The sequence below is a fragment of the Saccostrea cucullata genome, unplaced genomic scaffold (genome assembly GCF_032062105.1).
Source record: "Saccostrea cucullata isolate Sc308-1 unplaced genomic scaffold, CSIRO_AGI_Scuc_v1 ctg832, whole genome shotgun sequence".
NCBI classification, from domain to species: Eukaryota; Metazoa; Mollusca; class Bivalvia; order Ostreida; family Ostreidae; genus Saccostrea; species Saccostrea cuccullata.
In genome coordinates, this window is record NW_026924820.1 from 83043 (window position 1) to 101998 (window position 18956).

Genomic DNA, 18956 nt, shown 5'->3' on the forward strand with positions numbered 1-18956 from the left:
TCAACATTTATTTTATTCTTCTTTATGTTTTTTTTAAATACCGTCCGATTTTGTTATCACTGCCGTCCGATAATATATTATCGAACTGGTAATTATTATTATCGGACGGGTACTGGTAAATTTTTACTCTGCAAGAACAAAAGCATGACGTCACAGCAATGTTTTAAGTATTCCGATTAAAAAATGTAACATGAAGCTTCTTCTTTCATTAAACTCTCTCCATAACATGATTTAACCATTGTTAATCTCTGATAAGAACAAAATTTCTGACTGAGAGATTTGTAGTCAGAAAGTTAAAACAAATTACATAGATTAGCAAAAGTAATGAAATTAGCAAATTTCTGGACTGGAAAGCAAAGCTTCCTTTAATTAAAAAAAAAGAAATGCTTGGTCCAAATCTAATAATTTATGTTTCAAAAGATTATTTTAAGGACAAATATGTAATAAAATATATTCTGAATAATATTTTTCTCATTATTCAATTGCTGCTGTCTATCTTAAGTACAACATCAATTTACAATGAACATCTATGAATATAGCAGACTGTATAAATGGAAGACTAGTTTGTAACGTATTTGTCATTAGTCCGTCTTAAATGTGGTTGGCTCATATTGCGGTTCGATGCCAACCCCTGAGAGTTTTTTGGTGTACTTAATCATGTCTCTAGGGAAAAATCTGAAAAAGAAAATGATATATCAGTATAAAGAAAGATATCAACAAAAATCAATACAGGATATATAAAGTAAAGAATAAGGCATTTTCCTATTACTAACCCAGAAAGCGTCATTTGGAATTTCATTCTTTTAGGCACATAGACTATTTCTTCATTGGTTAGTACTCCATCAACCGTTGATAAAGCCACCTCCTTAGGTGTTAATATTCTACCTGCTCTATAAAGGAATTGTCAACGATTGGTTAAATATTCTACCTGACATGTAAAATAATCAACGATTGGATAAATATTCTACCTGACCTGTAAAATAATCAACAAATATTCTACCTGACCTGTAAAATAATCAACTATTGGTTATAATAAATGTTCTAACTCCCTGTAAAATACTTAGTACCCAGTGATTGTTTCGTAAAATACTCAGCGATTGGTTAAATATTCTACCTCCCTGTAAAATACTCAACGATTGGTTAAATATTCTACCCCCATGTAAAATACTCAACGATTGGTTTAATTTTCAACCTCCTGTAAAATACTCAACGATTTGTTGAATATACTACCTCCTTGTAAAATACTCAACGATTGGTTAAATATTCTACCTCCCTGTAAAATACTCAATGATTGGTTAAATATTCTACCTTCCTGTAAAATACTCAACGATTGGTTATTAATATTCTACCTCGCTGTCAAATACCCACTATTTGGTTAAATATTCTACCTCCCTGTCATATACTCACTGATTGGTTAAATATTCTATCTGCTCTGTATTTTTAAAAATAGGTCTCTTACGTTTGTAAAATACGCAACAATTATATTCTACCTAGCCTGAAATTTATCTAACGATAATTGGTTTAATATTCTTCTTACCTTGTAAATTATCCAACAATTGATTGAATATTTGATCTGCTTTGTGAAATACAAAACGATTGGTTAAATATTTTAATGCAATTGTTTTGTAAAACACGTTTTGATTGGCTAATGCACTGATGTTTGAAGCAGTAAAACGAGCATTAACGAGAGTGAAAGTTTTTCATTGTGACGTCATAATAGAGCGGCGCAAAAACACAATGCTCCGCGGCGTTAACGTAAACAACAAACAAAATGCATGGATTGCATTAGAATGGGAATAACTTATCTTCAAATTTGGTATTTGTGACCATTAATGCTGATTTAACGGGTCGCAAACATCCGTTTTACTCAGTTTGCGACCGTTCAATCAGCATTGATATTCCATAATTCTACCTCCTTGTTAAATACCAAACGATTGGTTGAACATTTTACCCGCCCTGCAATTTATCGAAATATTGTTTAATATTCTCTCTGATTCTATCTGCTTATTAAAACATCCACCGATTTATTTAATGTTCTACCAGCGTTGATAAATACAAAACAATCGGTTTAAATTTTCTACCTGCCCGGTATTTTATTCAGCAATTGATTTATTTTCCTACTTGCTCTCTAAAATGCTCAGTAATTTTACCTGTTTTGTATTTTACACAATAATTGGTTCAATATTATACCTGCTTTATAGACTACCGTACGATTGGTTTATTGCTTTCATTAAACTAATTTTCATTCACTTTTATCCAGTGATTAAATACGTGTACTCTACCTGTTATGCAAATTGCAAACTACCCAATGATTGGTTTAAATAGTCTGCACCTTCTCTGTAAAACATCTATTGATTGGTCCAAGCTAAGATTTATATGAAATTTAAGCGCTTACCTATCTTTTGGTTGTTTCACAAGACCTGTATCAACAAACATTGGGCATACAGTGGTAGTATATACTCCAGTTTTACCCATAGTTCTAAGTTCTTCATTCAGAGCCTCAGCAAATCCCAAAGCAGCATACTTTGAAGAACTAGAAATATGAAAGAAAATACGTGTACTTGTATCTGTAGCGCGACAAATGTTTAATTTGAATGCGATTCTATTTTAGGTTTCATTTCTTGAATAGCGTTTTAGGCATCAAATGTATTACATTAATACCCTAATACCCTTAAACTCCTACTCATAGATCAAATGTAAGGCTGCATGCAGAAAAAGAACATCTTAGCGAACTGTGAAAGGGGGCGAGGGGATGTTATATGGAGGCGATAAAAAAATCTTTGCTGATACAGACAGACTCCAATCTAAATACTGTATAAAGGGAAATGTTCGCCCCCGTTTTATTTTCGCTCCTTTCGCCCCTGTCACAAGTGGGCGAATTTAAAACGGGGCGAATTCAAAGAAAAGAGTACACATTCTTAAACAGAACTGGAACTGGTCAAATTTAAAATAGGCCAAATGTGTAAGCAAGTGTGAAAGGGCGAAAATAACACGGTATACAGTAAACTGCATTATTGTAAATAATAGCTTTATGTACTCATGTAATGATTTCATGTATTCATGTAATGAATTTTTGAGTTGGTACTTTTAACTGGTTAATCAATCCGTTTTTATCCGTGTTTTAATTTTGTGCCAATATTAGAGTGATCAATAGGGGGTTATTTTACCGACCAATCAGAAGAAACACTAAATGTAGATTCTACGTCACTTATATTCTTGTTTTGATTCGATCGCAGTAAGAAGGGTTTTCCAAGTATTGCCCACCAACCACCCCGATCATTATTCCACCTTTATACATAACTGCTAAATTAATATGCAATGTAAAGAGTAAATGGATAAAAATATTTAAAAATACATGTATGTTTAAATATTTCAATATGTTTTAATTTTGGCAGTTTTTTATCTGCCAAGGCAGTTTTTGTCTGCCTCTTTTTTTGCTGATTGTTATTTTTTACATTCTGGATTGTTTATTTGGATTTTCTTGATGTAATATGTTACACTGGGGAGATCAACTAATGTTTTGTACAAATTCACACATTTTTTCAAGAGTGATCTCCCCTTTATCTGATGTATCTTTTGATTATCTTTCGTCATTTATACATGTACAATAAATGACAAATTCATCCATCAAACTTTGTGTTTGCGTTACTTTAATATAGATGCGATATGGTCTACATAAATTTAGAAGTGTGTGCAAAAAACTAGCTTCAGTGAACTTGTAAAATCAGTTAAATTACACTGGAAAACATAAATTGCTTTGAAAATATTTACCTGTAATCTACGAGATATGCTGTACCTGACAATGTAATATTCACCTGTAATCTACGAGATATGCTGTACCCGACATTGTAATATTTACCTGTAATCTACGAGATATGCTGTACCTGACATTGTTATATTCACCTGTAATCTACGAGATATGCTGTACCAGACATTGTAATATTTACCTGTAATCTACGAGATATGGTGTACCAGACATTGTAATATTTACCTGTAATCTACGAGATATGCTGTACCAGACATTGTAACGTACCCGACATTGTAATATCTTACCTGTAATCTACGAGATATGCTGTACACTACATTGTAATATTCACCTGTAATCTACGAGATATGGTGTACCAGACATTGTAATATTTACCTGTAATCTACGAGATATGCTGTACCCGACATTGTAATATTTACCTGTAATCTACGAGATATGCTGTACCCGACATTGTAATATTCACCTGTAATCTACGAGATATGCTGTACCAGACATTGTAATATTTACCTGTAATCTACGAGATATGCTGTACCAGACATTGTAATATTTACCTGTAATCTACGAGATATGCTGTACCAGACATTCTAACGTACCCGACATTGTAATATCTTACCTGTAACCTACGAGATATGCTGTACACTACATTGTAATATTCACCTGTAATCTACGAGATATGGTGTACCAGACATTGTAATATTTACCTGTAATCTACGAGATATGCTGTACCCGACATTGTAATATTTACCTGTAATCTACGAGATATGCTGTACCCGACATTGTAATATTTACCTGTAATCTACGAGATATGCTGCACCAGACATTGTAATATTTACCTGTAATCTACGAGATATGCTGTACCCGACATTGCTGACATGGAAGCTATGGTCACTATATGCCCTCTGTTGTCCTTTAGCATGGCCGGCATGAACTCCTGACAAGTCTGTGTAAAACAGGAGAAAAATTTATTCCAAAGACCTCACTGTTCTTGTCCATCGTTTGACGCAATCATTGTCATATTTGTTTAAAGCTGTTACCTAAATAAATATACCTTATATTTCATACGTTAATGCGCGGTTCCAAATACTAAAATCAAAGTACTGAAAGCACTCATGGGAGTTGAACATGGTGTAAAATAAAATCTTTGATCGGGAGGTTAAGTGAGTGAACAATATTATTATTTCAAAAATACAGACAACTGTTTCAGATTTTTTGAGTTGCAACAATCTTGAGAAAGACATTCAGTGTCATTGAATAGCAAAAAAAAATTCATGGGCCATAATACTTGCCTGCCTACATTAGTCCTTTTTTTATACCCCCTGCTTGAAAAGCGGGAGGGTATTTATTAATCGGGATTTCAGTCCATCTGTTTGTTACTCTTTAGGTATACCAATCTCTTATCCGCAACTCCTCTTACACCACTGAACGAAATTTTCATAGAATCTTTATTACATATTGCTGTTGTGCACCTTCTATTACTTTTTCATCCTACACATATTTTGGGTTTCCCATTGCAAAACATGGACACTGCCATTATAATCATATTAGAGGCGGTTGATCATTTATATAATTCACTGCTCACAGTCTTCAAATTTGTAATATATTTTTCCTTGGCACCTTTACCCATGTGTTATGAAAATTTCAGTTTCGCAGGGATAATATCAATGTTGATAAAATGTGGATTTTAACACAGCATCCTTTTAAGAGCTAACAGGTTTGTTATATAAAACTTCTCTGTGAATATAAATGTATTTCAATTACACGAACATTACACACAGAGTACGTCAGAACTTAATCTTTTTTAATATTGTGAAGATAAAAGCAATACCAAGTTAAAAACAAATATTTAATGACCAAACATAAAAACAGTGGTATATGTGAGAGTTTGTGTGCGTACAAATTATCTGGTATGTAAATGAGGTTTTCCTTTTATTGAAAAAATATACTTCATTTTGTTGTTTTTAATGGCGATTTTACGAAAACATCGGTGTCCGTTTTTGGTTTTAACATTTATAACAGAGTACTAGATTTACCGCTTTTGCAGGTGATACTGCTGATTTAGTAATAAATACGCATGTTCCCTTAAGTTTTTATGCATTTAGGAATTCATTAAAACCAAGAAAATATTCATGAAAAGTTTGAATAAATTCTGTGCACCGGTAAAAAAGAAATTGCTAAAAATCCGGGACCGTCGGGCGTCGGGAAGACTAGATTTATCGTTTGCCGTCAGTATGTAGGGTTGTCGTTCGTATCCCTTTCAGTGTATGACGCTACACTAAAAATGAGTTCCATTACGAAAAACATTTGAGGTTCTTTATAATTTAGTTTTACTTTGAACGAAATCTAATATTCAAAATAAGATTACTTTGTCATTACATTTACTCACATTTCAAATTATGAAAATTAGATCAATTCAGGAGAAAATGATATGAACTATTTGTGGCGGATGTTTATGCATGTTTTCTGTTGAATATTATCGGAGTAAATCGGTCGACACAGTAGCCTCGCTTTCGGCTCTATATAATCAACACAAATTACTGCGCATGTTAAATGCGTGATGACCATGGGAGATTGAACATAGTTCAACTCCCAATAACAGTGTATATTAGACCTAGATTGATCCGATTGGGCTCCACGGGAGGCATCAGGTAAAGAGTTTGCTTCTTGGGTTCGACGAAACTCCTTGTCATGATCGGGAAATAACGGAAAAAGCGTTGTCAATTTAGTTTGTAAGTAATGGACTAACAATCATTTTTCTGACAAGATCATTGTATCGACCATAGAAAATAAATGGTGAATGTAAATGAGACTTTTAATATTTTTGTTTCATCAACTTGTTGGTCAATAATTTACCTTTAGAAATTTTACTGTATGGAATCTGAGAGATATATGCCCTGTATGCAAGTGGTGAAGGCATATTGCTTCATAAGTTGACGGTTTGAAAGTTAAATTCAATAAGTTTATCATATAGCTTGGATGTCAGATTATCATTTACGTCCCTTTAAAGTAAAATATCCAAATATGAAACAGATGTGTCACACACTGTTTTATCTCAAGCTCACCAGTATATTTTGTATCAATATAAGAATGAAAATAACCATTCTAAATTGACATAAATGATATGTATATATAAATGTAAAGTTATGGCCACAGCAAGTATTTTGTTCTTTTGAGGTAAAAGATTTTGGACAAATTCTGCTTCATATGAATTCAAAAATAGGTATGTTTATAACGGGGCGCACTTGGTGCCAATGAGAATTCCAAAAGATTGTTGGAAGACCTTGTCTCCAAAAACGGTACAGATTGTCAATCAGAAACTCGTCTTTTTATGTCAACTTCAGAGTACTAGTACTTGTGTGTACAATCAGAATGTTTTTAACAAAATAATTTTGCGAATGACCAATGACAAGGTAAGAAAATTTGCAAGTTCCATCTCTATTTTAAAATGTAGCTGTCAATGATATCAAAAAGTCTGGCCTTTAATTATTTGCAGGGTATGGTCGTGTATACAGATGAAAAGTAAGATTGTAAGATTTTGATTTTTGCAAAATCTTATTTCAAAAGTTCCATGGAATTTTTAACTTTCAACACCTGATTTAAACCACTTCTAGAATGTAATGCTGCACAGTACTATTTTAACCTTCATTATTGTTAATATCTTAATGATGAGTAAAGGCAGAGGCCTGGTAGAATATTTACTGGAACTCGAAATGTATCTTTGTTTTTAAGGATTTTTATGATGTTTCAGAATCTAATGGGACAACGTGTTTATTTCTCGTTCCCACTCTTTACCCAAAATGGAACAAGGTGTTGATTCTCGTATACATTCATTACTCAGAAATGGGGAGTGTTGATTTTTCGTTCATACTTACCTAGCAATGGGACAAGGTGTTAATTTCTCGTTCACACTCCTTACTCAGAAACGGTAACGGTTGACTTCTCGTTCATACTTACCCAGAAATGGGACGAGGTGTTGATTTTCCATTCATACCTACCCAGAAATGGGACGAGGTGTTGATTTGCCATGCATACTTACCCAGAAATGGGACAAAGTGTTGATTTCAAAGGTGCGTCTGATGTGAGCCTCCTTGAGTTTAAGGAGTTCCCCTCCTGTTAGAATCCCGGCATTATTGACAAGAATGTATGGATCCCCGATCTCCCGCCGAACTTTGTCCGCTGTCGTACGAATATCGTCTGTCTTCGTCAGGTCACATACGTAAGAGTACGCTGTACCGCCATTCCGCTTAATTTCCTCTGCAGTTGCGTCGTTTGTACTCTAAAGGTTTAATTGAACAATGAAAATATACCAAATTTAAAAAGAATTTAATTTTGTGTTGATATCGATAAAAACTTAGTAGTCCCGGTCTGTTTGCCTGTCCGTACGTCTATCTTTCCATGTAACCGTATTTCTGTCTGTCTGTAACACTCGTTTCCATGCGATATCTCGAGAAGCCTTTGAGTTTTTGCAATGAAGTTTTACACTACTCCCTATGACCTAACTGTTTTTCAGATCAAAAGGTCAAATGTCAAAGAAATAAATTTTAAAAATCTGTCCAATTTAATACTTCCGTCTCCGTGCGATATCTCGAGAAGTCTTTAAACTTTAAGCCCAAAACTCCCTATCGTCTAAGGAAGATCCCTCTTTATCTTGAGGTCAAAAGGTCAAAGGTCAAGGCGATAAATTAATATTTTGTGTGTGTTTGTGTAAAACTCCCTTTTCCAGGCGACATCTCAAGATGCTTTTGAGCTGTTGCAATGAATTTTATACCATAGCTCATTATGGCCCCATCTGCTCTTTTTACCCCCTTTGACCCCACTTCTAGACCTACATGTAGATCCGCTCATGCTCTCCTTTTTTCTTTAATTTGGGGGACATAGGTTTTCTTGTTATAATTAGGACCAAATTTACCCCGAAAGCTAATACTAAAGTTGTGGAGAGTTAGAATTATTGTGTTGAATATAAAATTATTAAATACATGTAGTTCTTTTTCAGTGATCTATCTTTTTACGTGTATTTTCTTTGGGAACTTTGTTGGTCATTGATTTGGCACCTCGTTTTAAAGTCTGAAGGTATTGCCTTTCCTTGAGGTCGCCTTAACTGATTCTTTTTTAAGCAACAAAGGAAAAATAGGGAAGAAAAGAGGGAAAAAAAAATTTCATTCTGAAGTTCAGATCGTTTTACGTCACGTGTGCGTTATACATGTTATACATGCGGAGCATTTAGACCTTCAACACAGATTAGTACAGGAACTTAGGACTACTATCGGGTACACTGAATTACCGAGCAAAATGTAAAACCACAGCTTGACTGAGAGAGATAATGGGTAACCACATGTATGCACTGTCAAATGTGTACACACGGGTTACAGGAGTGATTTATATCTCTAAGCCCTTATCTAAACCCTTATACTTTACCTTGTTCAATGGTGTTACAATCAGTGGGAGGTCAACATTTCCGCTACATTGCCAAAAATTTCAACTCATTACCGCTACATTTGTTAAGATTTTCGACCGATCATTACCGCTACATTTTACCGGCCAAAAACAACTCATTACCGCTACATATTGGATCAGCCAAAAACAACTCATTACCGCTGCATGTCTATTTAGGCAGGTATGGTTCGGTATATGAGTTCTAATCAACAGAATTCACTCACTATGTAGTGAAGGACAGTTTTGATTTGAATTCTAATCTGAATGAGTATATATATTAATAACTGCAGTCGAAATGTAATTGAACATTAGGGCCACCATTGAGAAATTTGTTACAAATCGAGGGAATGCCAGCTTTTTTATCGATGGTTATAAATTTAGAAGAAATAAGACTTTCAAAAACTCAAAATTGTGGAGATGCGTTCAAAAGAGTGGCAAAAGCAGCTGCAAAACAGACCTCGACGAATTATTGGTATGAGATTTAATTTTTTTTTGTGTTTTATGAAATAAAATTGATTTTAACAATAATTAAAAAAAACATCCTGCTCTAAGTCCTACTTTTACCTCCCCGTGGTGAGCAGGGAAATAGGTCTTATGCATGTACAGGTTGTACAGTACACGCATATGTGGCTGGCTAACGAAAGAGGCAATGTAGCGGTAATGTATACTTTTATATGTAGAGGTAATGTAACTTTTTTTGTAGCGGTAATGACTATGTAGCGGGAATAAAAATTTCGAAAATGTAGCGGTAATGATACACACCCCAATCTGTCACCTCTCTCTCTCTCTCTCTCTCTCTCTCTCTCTCTTAGGGCTGGGCAAAATTACCCCTAGTCGATATTGTATTGCAATACGTTTTTTGTAAAATCGATTTATCGACAAAATGCATAGACTAAGGAATTTTATCATTTATATAGAAATGAATGTTAGAAAGGCTTGTTATTAAGCCAAGCAGTAAGATAGAAGCTGTTTTATGGATATATTTCGGAGCATAACTTAAATTAAATCAAAGGTTTTTTTTTTCCTTTTTTGTTTCTTTTCATAGTTATGTACATTCTGCATGTAAATTAAAGTTATAATTTAATAAGAAAATGCCATTGCAATTTTCACTGAAAATATTGCAATACATATCGCAATACAGTTTAAAATATTACAATATATCGCGATACAAAATCTCTGGCCAATACCCAGCCCTACTCTCTCTCTCTCTCTCTCTCGTCAGTATATCAGTTGAGATAATACACATTAATCGGTAGATGACTCTCTGGCTGATCTAACGCTGACATAGCATAACTTCAAGGACATGTATCATCTGTCTTCTGAGGTTTTTACAAAATGACACACACCAGTCTTTAACAACCTTCTCAAATAGACTGTGTCATTTTCCTTTTATGCATGAATATATATGATTTAAATTTGGGCGTACATGTATATGCATTTAATATCTTTTTGTGCCGGCGTGTTATTCAGTCAAAGAAGTGTGTTTTGGTCCGTCCGTTTCGTCTGTATATCCGCCAAAATTTTAACGTTGTCCATATGAACTACTAAATATTAGGTGCTATGGTTTTCATATTTTACATGTGTATTCATTGTGACAAGATTTTTTTTACCTAATATTTTTTGTCCTTATGAATTAATTTATCTTAAAGTTTGTTAAAATGTAAAACTGGATAAAAATTTACAAATAACTTCATAATTCTTACTAGAACTATTTTCATCACTTGATCCATTCTTCTTTCTAAATTTCACCGATATAAATTTGGTGGTTACATATACATGTAAGCACACAATACGAAAACGACTCAAACTAGATTTTTCGCATGAATCCGCCCCTTTACACATGTTTTTAAAACTTCGACACAAAAAATCGATGCAAATAATAAAATAAATGATTCTAGTAATATTAATATTTCTCATAAAGGAATAAGCTTAGCGATAATGAGATTGAAATTATTTGTTGTGAAGGAAGTCTATAAATATAATTTACCTTGTTGATGTCCCATATGACAACCCGCGCCCCTAATCTGCCAAACTCCAGAGCGATCTCGCGGCCGATTCCGTGCCCCGCCCCCGTGATGAGCACGATCTCGTTCCGTACATCCTTCCTTTTTGCTGGAGAGAACAGCTTAAAAATTTCTAATATGTAAAAATAAATTGCCAGGACAAACAAAAAGAGCAATCTGAAGATCACGTTCAACATCGTCGTTTATGTGGAACTCTTCATTGAGTGGAGGAAGATAGGTTCTGTACAGCTGGGTGATCATGTTTATGTTTATATCAGCTGTTTTTAGTGTTTACTTGGTTTATCATGCGACAAAGACAGCGAGGAGGTGCACTCTCAGAATGTATTAAGTGTAATTTACATGTGATGTATATAATTACCCGGTACTCTATACTTGTTTTAGGATTATTTAAAAATTCAAATTAGAATTTGACTTATTCATTCGACGCCCCGCGCCTTTGAAAGAAAAATCTTGGATCACAGTGCTCTGGAAGGATTTGTACTGTTTTCAGCTAGTTACTTTGAGAAATACGTACTGAATTTTCCAGAAGTATTTTCTTTTATTGCGTAATAAGAATAGCCAGAAAAGTTGTATGTCGGTATAAATTATATGTTTCGACTTTCACTATTGTTGCTCCCAGCCAAAGCCTTAATTTATACGTATCTAACCCTGACCGTTGGCAAAGGGATAATTACATGATATTTTGAAACTTAGTATACGTATGAAAGTTCAAGTCCAAGACACTCGGGTATGATTGCAAAAAGTCATTATTAGTTAGTCCTCTTCGTTATTTTCTCGTTGATTTATAGTTTTCATCAGGTCAAAATTCAGAACATATTTCAGAACATTGATAAAGAAAGCTTGTATGAAAGATCCTGTCATTGAATGATGAATTAAATACTCTTTTTATAGCCATAATTATTTTGGAGAACAAATGCATACAGCATTTTATGTGTTCTAGTACCCACATACGGACATGTCGTCTCCACAACCAGTGATATTTCTCTCTCATGGCGGAGGGCCTTCTTTCTTCCTTTCAGCAAAAGAAATGCCATTATTGAAGGGTCTAGACAAGGATTCAAAAGGAGCCGAGTTTTTAAGAACTTTAACAAAAACCCAGGACCTGAGACGCCCGGACTGTTTGGTGGTCCTAAGCGCCCACTGGGAGGAGTCGATCTGTACAGTTAACGCCGGGAGTCCACACACTTTGTACTACGACTACGGGGGATTCCCTCCCGAAACGTATAAAATACAGTGGCCTGCTCCGGGGGCACCTGCAATTGCACAAAAAGTAGGAAAACTCCTCAAAGATGCTGGGATAAAGTGTGCAGAAGAAACAAAGAGAGGCCTGGATCACGGGGTGTTTGTTCCACTTAAACTGGTCTTCCCTGAGGCGAATATTCCAGGTATATTAGCTGTAGCACCATGTCTATAACATTCAGTCATATGTCATATTGTTAATTTTCATTATAATAAGCAAATGCAATAAAACCCCGAATGTATCCTGCATGAGTATCTCATATATTTTCAGTTGTACAAGTTTCTTTGTTAAAAAACGAAAGGATGAGTGACCATTTAAGGATCGCAGAAGCATTATCTCCACTTAGACATAATAATATTCTTATCATCGGGAGCGGCTTTGCTACACATGCCATAGGACATAGTATTGAACCAGAAAAATGGGCTCAATGATGTCCTCACCAATAGGAGTTACTCTCCCTCAGAGAGAAAAGAAAGACTTTTGGGATATAAGTCAGCTCCAGGATTTGCTAAAGCTCATTCTACCCTGGACCACTTCCTTCCGCTGGCGATGGCCTGTGCGGCTGCGCAGTACAGTCCAGGGAAACTGCTGTCTCAGAATTTGTAAAATCGCTACTCAATGAGCATTACTCATTTTGAACCAATCTTGTAATAACTGATCCGTTAATATTGAACGGTAAGATGGAATTTAGAAGTAGACATAAACTTCTAAATCTTTCTGTTGATGTTTGATATCTAAAGTCTCTCATTTTGTTGTTCTGTGCTTTTCACCAGAAATGTTATTGTAAACCTTGGTTGCAAAGTGAAATATATAACAACACAGGTTTGAAAGTTCAGCAGGTTATATATTGCATGATTTCAAATCCTGTCATACATGATAAATATGATATTCATGATATACAAAACCTCAGCAATGTACGAGGTGGTCATATTATAATACAAAACACTAAATCATAAAATAGTCTTTCATTGATTTAACACTCATAAATTTATTTATAATGTGATCTCCACTGAACCTATTTAATTATGAACGTTTAGCGATAAAATAAAATAATTATTTACACTTACATTTACAAATAGTATTTAAAAAACGACTTACCAACGTTATTGAATTTAGGCTCTCCAAAAATAGGAAATTTACTAAGTGCTGTGCTGTACTAAACATGGGCGTCGGAAGCAAATTGAAAGAGGGGGGGGGGGTAAACCAACAAAAAAAAAGGTAAAATCCAATTTTCAATGCCTCTATATGATGCCTATTTTTGCCCCCCCCCCCAGCTCCCCGGTTGCACCGCCAATGCTAAAAGAATTACACATGCAAGTTTTTAGCTACTGGAAAGATATAACTACAGAAATCTTATTCTGAAACAATGCTCAAACTTCAGAGATAAAAACCAAACACAAAAGTGCGCAAAAAATTGCACCTTTTTGCATTACAGGATCTGCAGCATTATGGTCAAAGGCAAATATATAAAACCATAGCGCTACAGTTCTGCAGCTAAAAGTTGGCCTCTAATCCCCCCCCCCCCCCCCCCCCCCGAAATAGGATTTTCGACTTTGGACAATATTCTTTTTTCTCTTTTTCTTTGCTTGTCAATGTAACACGCCGTAATTTCGTGCTTTTCACTCTTTATTTAACACATGAAATTTAAATGGTGATGGCCTACAATATAATATGAAAAGTAATAAAATCTAACAACAATAATTATTGTGAAAATTACATTTACAACAAGTATTAGCTTTCCTAAAAAGCTGGTCTGACCTTGTTTGCTTAAATTCATAAGCGCAAAAAAATAATATGTTATAAATGTTATATAATTTCTTTTGTTTGATAAGATTTCTTCAAGAGACCATGCATAAACAATATTGTATACAATAATGTACAAAGAACTTAACCTTAACCCCTCTGTATATACAACATTTTATCATTTTGTTTCATATAAAATAAAGATCGACTTAGGCTGAAGATATTTCAAGATCCCGGGTCAGCATTTTTCAAGTGTTTTATATGTTAAATGACCTAACTGATTTTTTATTTAACAGAATAAAATGAAGGTTGTAAATGATGAAATCAATGGGAGGATCTTAATTGATCACTTAATTGGCGCGTATAACCTTAACCCTGATGATAACAATCTTGACAGAGCGTTACACATGCTGACCATTCTCCTGCTGATAGTTTTCATTGCTTCTCAAACCATTTGATTTCCACTGATTCTCTACTTAAACGTAATTGATTGATGAAATTTTGAACTGAAGCATCTGGGAAAAGAAACAAGGAGATAATAAATGTAATCTCGTCCAAAATATAATCGTTGGATAGGAGTGGAAGTATAACAATACAGCAACAAATCTATTAACACGTTAATGAATTATAAGCAAACTTGAATGACACATTTTTTTCTGTTTTCACTGCATTTTTCTCAGACACTGTATTATCAGTTTTTACAATACTTGGAGAAGGGCAACCAAGAAAAAAATATATTCGACCTCTTGCCTAATGTTTAGGTACGAGTAATTTAATGTCAATGTATAATTTTACTGAAAATATGCAATCAATTATTTAACAATAACATATATAAATTGGTTAAATATTTGATACACAACACAAAAAAAGTGAGATTTACATAATAATTTAAGGCATTATTTTTATAGAGAACTGAAGTGAACATGTTCAAAGATAAAGCACGGATTATACTAAAGGCAAGATCATTTAGTAATGTAAATAAAAGCTCATCTCCTCCTGGGACGAATTACATGCGACTATGAAGATTATGCTTGGATCGAAATTTCCACCATTGAACTATCTAAACAAATTCATGGAACGACTTCATAAATAAGCCCTGGTTAAATCTAGTACTGTCTGACCCCGTGAGGTCAGACAATTAGCAATGCAATTGCACAAATAAATAAATTTCATTATACTCAGGCATTTGTATAAATTGTTATTATGTCAATATTATATATGCCAATATTATATATAACAATATGCATGATCTTATTCATGGATAAAAACATACCCTAAGTAAGGGAGTAATCAAAAACCCATGGATCGTCAGTGGCGTAGCCAGGCCACTTTTGATGTGGACGCAAGAGTAGGCAGGGGCTTTGGGGGCCTAATGTCCCCATCGAATGGGTCCGTGGTTAAGCCCTGGTGAGGATCCAGAGGATGCCCCCGACAGCTATTGAATTTTGATGAGCATATTCGACCCTCCTGATCGCATTTTCTTACATTTTTAGCTCACCTCAACGAAGTTGGGGGGAGCTTATGTGATACCCTCGGCGTCGGCGTCGGTGTCGGCGTCGGCGTCCCGGGTTAAGGTTAAGTTTTTTGGAGCAGTTTTCTTTTTAAGTACTTCTATGTCCTATATTGATTAGACATGCATGGAAGATGTTGCTAGTGTGTTTCATTGTACCAGTCAAAGTTTCAGATGCTGCAATTTCAGCAAAGGAATGACCAGGTTAATGTTTTTGGTGCAGGTTAACATTTTTGGTGCAGTTTTTGGTGTAGGTCTCATTTCCGAGTAACTATAAGCCCTATGTTGACCAAACTTACATGGATGATACATAGGATTTACCAGCCTTGCTTCGGATTATTTACATTTTCCGGTTGAGTGAACAGGTTAAAGTTTTTGGTGAAGGTTTCATTTCGAAGATACTTTTATGATGACCAAACTTGCATGGATGGTACATTATGTATTTTAGACTTGCTTCGGATGCTGAATCTGACCTACATTTTCCGGTTGAGTGAACAGGTTAAAGTTTTTGGTGCAGGTTTCATTTCCAAGTTACTATGAGACATATAATGACCAAACTTACAGTGATGATACATCTTAGGATGCATACTACCAGCCTTGCTTCGGATGCTGAATCTGACCTACATTTTCCGGTTGAGTGAACATGTTAAAGTTTTTGGTGCAGGTTTCATTTCGAAGATACTTTGAGCCCTATGATGACCAAACTTGCATGGATGGTACATCTTAGGATGTATTCTACTAGACTTGCTTCGGATGTTGAATCTGACCTACATTTTCCGGTTGAGTGAACAGGTTAAAGTTTTTGGTGCAGGTTTCATTTCCAAGTTACTATGAGACATATAATGACCAAACTTACATGGATGAAACATCTAAGGATGCATACTACCTGCCTTGCTTCGGATGATGAATCTGAGCTACATCGGGTTGAGTGAACAGGTTAAAGTTTTTGGTGAAGGTTTCATTTCGAAGATACTTTGAGCCCTATAATGACCAAACTTGCATGGATGGTACATCTTAGGATGTATTCTAAGACTTGCTTCGGATATACTGATACATTTTCCGGGTGAGTGAACAGGTTAAAGTTTTTGGTGCAGGTTTCATTTCCAAGTTACTATGAGACATATAATGACCAAACTTACATGGATGATACATCTCAGGATGCATACTACCAGCCTTGCTTCGGATGCTGAATCTGACCTACATTTTCCGGTTGAGTGAACAGGTTAAAGTTTTTGGTGAAGGTTTCATTTTCAAGGTACAGTGTACTATGAACCCTACAATGACTAAATTGCATGGATGGTACATTTTGCATACTACCAGACTTATGATGCTGAATCTGACCTACATTTTCTGGACGAGTAAACAGGTTAAAGTTTATGGTGCAGGATTCATTTCCAAGTAACTTTGAGCCCTATAATGACCAAACTTGCATGGATGGTACATCTAAGGGTGCATTCTACTAGGCTGGCTTCGGATGCTGACCTACATTTTCTGGATTAGTGGAAAGGTTAATTATTTTATACAGGTTTCATTTGCAAGTAACTTTAAGCCCTATGTTGACCAAACTTGCATGGATGATACATCTTAGGATGCACACTAATGGACTTGCTTCAGATGCTGAATTCGACATACATTTTCCAGATAATAGACCTCGTAAAAGTTATGGGTGCAAGTCTATCACCAAGAAACTATAAGGCTTATATAAACCAGTTGCTTAAATGATGCATCAAGGGATGAAAACTCTCAATCTTGCTTCAGATGCTGGATTTTAATTACATTTTCATGATGAAGAACTAGTTTTTAGTTTTTATATAGGTCTATTCCAAAGTATCAAAATTGCATAAATTTTGCATTTTTGGATATATATGGTTAATTGTGTGACTTAATTTGCCTTACTTAAAGACAACACACGTTGAGGTGAGCTCTGTAATCTCTGATTACCTATGTTTGAGTTTGTTATGCACCCATGTTTTCGAGGTCTGTTTTGTTTTTGTACAAAATATGAACAAACACTCAAAAATGAGAAAGGATATGCCCAATACATTGTATCGTTGTTTTTGTAATATGAAAAGCCTACTTAAATTTTTTTTAGACTTTTAAAGAGACAAAATACTTATGATACATTAATCGGTTTGAGTGGTACATGTATATAAAAATGTAATGCACTTAAAAAAATCAGCAATACTTAACCAGATTCAAGGAAAATCTAATGATTTCAGAAACAGAGAAATCTAATGATTTCAGAAATAGAGATTTCTACTATCATATTTTCCCCTAAAACTGATTCAGTTAATTTTCAGTTATTATTTATCGTTTATTAAATTGTTTCTAAACATTTTTTTTATTATTAGAATTATTTATTTATTGCAAAATGATATGTTGCTTTAAAGCATAAAAATTTAGCCTGCCTTTCCCCCTCTCCTTCTTTCCTTAAAATGATGTGGACGTTTTTGCGTACAAACGTACGCCTGGCTACGCGCCTGTAGGCCCCCAAAGCCCCTGCCTACTCTTGTGTCCACATCAAAAGTGGCCTGGCTACGCCACTGGAATATACAGAATAAACTCTTATATACTATAAATCAAACATGATTTTACAGGATTCTGAATAGACAGAAACTTACATACCTTGATATAACTTCTATGACGATAAACTTTAATTAATTTGAATTTCAAATGCTTCTTGGTAGCAGTGCTTTTGATCGCAATATGGCGTGTCTTATAATGAACAGGACGATTCAAACAAAGGAATAAAAATTATTACATTAAAGAAACATTATTATTTTACTATTTAAGGAATGACTCTAATTCTTGGCCATATTATCGAGTATAATCTGGTTTGGGTCAGTTTACGCTTTATAATCCGCGAAGCGGATTATAAAAAAGCGTAAACTGATCCAAACCAGATTATACTCGATAATATGGCCAAGAATTAAAGTCATTCCTTATAATTTAATTTTAAAATAATTAAACAACTTTTGATGTAAAATTGTGTTGCTTTTTATAAGTTCAAATTTACCGCGCAATAATACAACCGTAGTAACGGAAGTGATTTGAAGCGAGGGGAGGTAATGACTGATACATAGATCTAGAAGCCATGATGTTTGTTTACATGAGGTAAGAACGAGTAATTGATTAAAGTTGAAGGTACATTTATTAAATCTGGAATTTTCCATGGATTCCGAGGACTGGAAATGAGGGGATTGCATGGATATGATGTTTAAGCTGGTCGTCAAATACCAAACC

General features: G+C 34.7%; 2 protein-coding genes across 4 annotated transcripts in view; one reads left to right on the forward strand and one right to left on the reverse strand.

Annotated features, from left to right (window-relative positions):
* Positions 1 to 11455, reverse strand: part of LOC134267372 (17-beta-hydroxysteroid dehydrogenase 13-like) — a 51323-nt gene extending 39868 nt beyond the window's left edge. The window contains exons 1-7 of one of the 3 annotated variants that reach the window (XR_009992141.1): positions 11184 to 11454; positions 7800 to 8039; positions 4600 to 4706; positions 2396 to 2533; positions 774 to 890; positions 509 to 675; positions 392 to 455 (exon numbers count right to left, since the gene is read on the reverse strand). Coding sequence is in view for 2 of the 3 variants with exons in the window: in XM_062749590.1 (XP_062605574.1) it covers positions 582 to 675; positions 774 to 890; positions 2396 to 2533; positions 4600 to 4706; positions 7800 to 8039; positions 11184 to 11396 (909 nt within the window). In the remaining variant the exon portion in view is untranslated. Of the gene's footprint in view, positions 1 to 391; positions 676 to 773; positions 891 to 2395; positions 2534 to 4599; positions 4707 to 7799; positions 8040 to 11183 lie in introns of those variants that run through there. The other 2 variants (XM_062749590.1, XM_062749589.1) reach the window with 2 other exon arrangements.
* Positions 11440 to 12891, forward strand: LOC134267365 (uncharacterized). Its single transcript, XM_062749581.1, has 2 exons — positions 11440 to 12605; positions 12731 to 12891. Exons 1-2 carry the CDS (start codon positions 12176 to 12178, stop codon positions 12889 to 12891), a joined length of 591 nt encoding a protein of 196 aa, XP_062605565.1. The 5' UTR covers positions 11440 to 12175.
* Positions 12892 to 18956: the final 6065 nt, after the last annotated feature.